This window comes from Bison bison, unplaced genomic scaffold, assembly GCF_000754665.1.
Source record: "Bison bison bison isolate TAMUID 2011002044 unplaced genomic scaffold, Bison_UMD1.0 scf7180017864518, whole genome shotgun sequence".
Taxonomy (NCBI): Eukaryota; Metazoa; Chordata; class Mammalia; order Artiodactyla; family Bovidae; genus Bison; species Bison bison.
The window spans coordinates 3,906,209-3,909,890 of record NW_011495071.1 but is presented as its reverse complement, the minus strand read 5'-3'; the positions used below and the strand labels follow the sequence as shown (position 1 = coordinate 3,909,890).

General features: G+C 42.3%; 1 protein-coding gene across 1 annotated transcript in view; it reads right to left on the bottom strand.

Annotated features, from left to right (window-relative positions):
* Window positions 1-2,551, bottom strand: part of NXPE2 (neurexophilin and PC-esterase domain family, member 2) — a 33,693-nt gene extending 31,142 nt beyond the window's left edge. Inside the window, exons 1-2 of the mRNA XM_010830367.1 lie at window positions 2,526-2,551; window positions 1,225-1,330 (exon numbers count right to left, since the gene is read on the bottom strand). Of these exons, the coding sequence (XP_010828669.1) occupies window positions 1,225-1,330; window positions 2,526-2,551 (132 nt within the window). The remainder of the gene's footprint in view (window positions 1-1,224; window positions 1,331-2,525) is intronic.
* Window positions 2,552-3,682: the final 1,131 nt, after the last annotated feature.

The window sequence follows — 3,682 nt, the reverse complement described above, 5'->3', positions numbered from 1 at the left end:
AGAGGAACTCAAAAGCCTCTTGAAGAAAGTGAAAGAGGAGAGTGAAAAAATTGGCTTAAAGCTCAACATTCAGAAAACTAAAATCATGGCATCTGGTCCCATCTCTTCATGGGAAATAGATAGGGAAACAGTGGAAACAATGTCAGATTTTATTTTTGGGGCTCCAAAATCTCTGCAGATGGTGACTGCAGCCATGAAATTAAAAGACACTTACTCCTTGGAAGGAAAGTTATGACCAACCTAGATGTCATATTCAAAAGCAGAGACATTACTTTGCTAACAAAGGTCCATCTAGGCAAGGCTATGGTTTTTCCAATAGTCACGTATGGATATGACAGTTGGACTGTGAAGAAAGCTGAGCGCTGAAGAATTGATGCTTTTGAACTGTGGTGTTGGAGAAGACTTTTGAGTCCCTTGGACTGCAAGGAGATCCAACCAGTCCATTCTAAAGGAGATCAGTTCTGGGTGTTCTTTGGAAGGAATGATGCTAAAGCTGAAACTCCAGTACTTTGGCCACCTCATGCGAAGTGTTGACTCATTGGAAAAGACCCTGAGGCTGGGAGGAATTGTGGGCAGGAGGAAAAGGGGACGACAGAGGATGAGATGGCTGGATGGCATCACCGACTCGATGCACATGAGTTTGGATGAATTCTGGGAGTTGGTGATGGACAAGGAGGTCTGGCGTGCTGTGATTCATGGTATTGGAAAGAGTCGGACACAACTGAGTGACTGAACTGAACTGATGTAAAGAATTGGGGAAAAAAAAAAAAACTGAAAAAGGCAAGGACTGACATGGAGATAATTGGATTGGAGGCTCAGAGGCCAAGGTTGGAGAAAACGCTTAGGCAGAATGGTTAGCAGTGCCAAACACTACATAGAGGCTGCAATCTACCTGTCACTCAAAAAATAAGAATAATAGAATGCATATTGTTAAAGGAATTACTGCTTAACAAAGGATGACCTTGAGATGGTACAGGGAGGGAGGTGGCGGGGGGTGGGTTCAGGATGGGGAACACGTGTACGCCCGTGGTGGATTCATGTTGATGTGTGGCAGAACCAATACAATATTGTAAAGTAAAAAAGAAAAAAAAAAGGATCCTCTCACCCACATCTATTGCTAAGATTACATGCTTTTAACATTTAATTCTTGCGTTAATCCCAGTGAACATTCCAACATTCCATTGTGACCTTTTCTGAAATGCTGAAAACGGAAACAATACCTACCTTTGTATGGTCTTTGAGAGAGAAGGAAATCACCCAGAAAGCTAATACGAACATCCACATCAGCAGTAATTTATGAGCTATGGCATTTGGAAACAAAGCGAGGAGCCTATAAGAGAGGACAGGAAAAATAGTCACATGTTGAATCAAATAAACATGACATTGCTCTGCATACCTAGCTTCCTCCTCAGTACTTTTCCAGAATAGCTTATGTTCTAGACAGCTGCCCTTTTCTGGGTTTCCAAGATGTTCCATCGTAGGTTCTATTAGAAATCAGAAACAACTGTCCTCCCCAAAGAAAAGAACTGAACTAGGTGAAGCAGGATAGAACTCCTGGTTCCTAACTCTCAGATGAATTTTTCATTTGAGTCATATCAGGGATCTCGCACTAATGGCTTAGCAGTTGTAGCAGCAGCAGCAGCAGGTGTAGTGAGGTTTTACAGCTGTTTACCCTAAGAAACAGGTTTTTTTTTCTGATGCCCTCTAATGAATTCTGGTCTCTAAATCTCTCTCAGACACACACACACACACACACGCATGCACGCACACACACACGCATATATGCATTATCTGGTATCCTGTCTCCCTGAAGCAGGTGAGGCTTCCTTCTAAATCTCCCTTTTGCTTTCTTAGGCAGCTTATTCCACCTCAGGTTTTTAATTGCCTCATGTTGAAGTAGTTTAGAAACATTGCCATAAAGGGCAAGAGTATATTCTTTAGAGAAGGTCACTGTTGAGTGGCCAGAATTTTAGTTTGTTTTGCAAACATAGAATGCCAGAAGTATGTGGCAAAGAGCTAAATTATGGCAACATTTCCCAAACTTATTTTGCCTGAGACACACAGTAAGATCATATTAAATCTCATTTCAGGGCACACACACACATGTATACACACACATATCACAAGTTTCATAAACAATGCTTATTTGTACTGCATCCATTGTACTATGATATTTTCTAGTTATTATATTTATTCTATGTGACTATTTCATTTTATTTATTTATTTATTTATTTATAGCCCCGGAGCCTCGCCGTCCGCGCCGCAGACGCGTCGCCGCCCCCGGTGAGCCGCTCGGACGCCGCCCGGGAACGGTGGAAGGACACGAAAAGGAGTACCCTCGGCCGGGCGGAGGGACACCACTTCAGCTCGCCGTGACTATTTCATTTTAAAAGTATTTTTTTCATGCCCCAATAAAACTCATTTTCATCCCCTACGGGGTGGCACCCTTTGAAAATCCCTGATGGGTCTATGGTTCTCCCTCCTGTTTCTGCCATTATACCTACAAATAAGAGTTGGACAGTACCTATGAATGAATGTCTTCTCCATCATATTCTCATATTCTCTCACAGGAATTACAGCCGTCCAGACTTTCTTCAGATAAAGCAGTCTTTGCATTTATTTCGGGACTGGACTTTGCCTATAAGCTTCATTGATCAAAAGCTGAAATGCCATTGGTGGCTCAAGTGTGACTCATAGGATCACAGCCCTGCCCCTGCTCACTTCACAGAGCCAGGGAAAGAAGCCAGGAGGAGGAAGAAATTCATTTTAGAAAACAGACACATCTAATCCCAGCCCGTGGTCACCTCTTACTGCAGTCTTACACTTTTTACGTATTTACATAATGAATTTCCCTTGCTTATGCCCTCATTTCCCTGTCACGTGGAATTAGTTACTTACACAATAGCAGAAGTATCTGAAAAACTGGAAAGAAGGAAAATAGCCTTTGACCACAGTTGCTGAATGACTAAGATTTGATTTGACTGGTTCTTCTCAACATTCAGGTTGTATTCTTTGTAAAGTCTTCCCCTTGCTCTAAGCAACTACATCGATTGAGCAATCCGACAATGATGATCTAGATTAAATCTCAGGCTGTGAAAGGAGGAGGCATAGGTCTTAATCACACCGTAGCCTGCCTCTGTAACAGGACAGGGGAGCATCCAAAAGAGAAAATTCTATGGACAGAGCCCATAGAATGGACTCCATGCTAAAATTCTATTGGCAAAGATTCAGACACGTCTGAGCGACTGAGTATGCATGCACACTTGCATAATGATAACTATAGAGATGAATATCTAGGTAGAGATGTGTATATAGGTGTTGTTCTTTAGGCACTAAGTCATGTCTGACTCTGCAACTCTATGGACTGTAGCCCATCAGGATCCTCTGTCCATGGATTTCCTGGACAAGAATACTAGAGTGGCTTGCCATTTCCTTCTCCAAAAGATCTTCCCAAGCCAGGGGTTGAACCCAGGTCTCCTGCGTTTGCAGGTGGATTCTTTACCAGTGAACCACCAGGGAAGCCCATATATAGATAGGCATATGTTTATTTCACATACATACTATGATGTACACATAACATTTGTGTGTTTGCATCTGTATTAATCTATACATATAACTGTATGGCTATCAGGACTGTGATCACAGCATGTAGGAGACTGGCACAGAGATTGAGTAGATAAT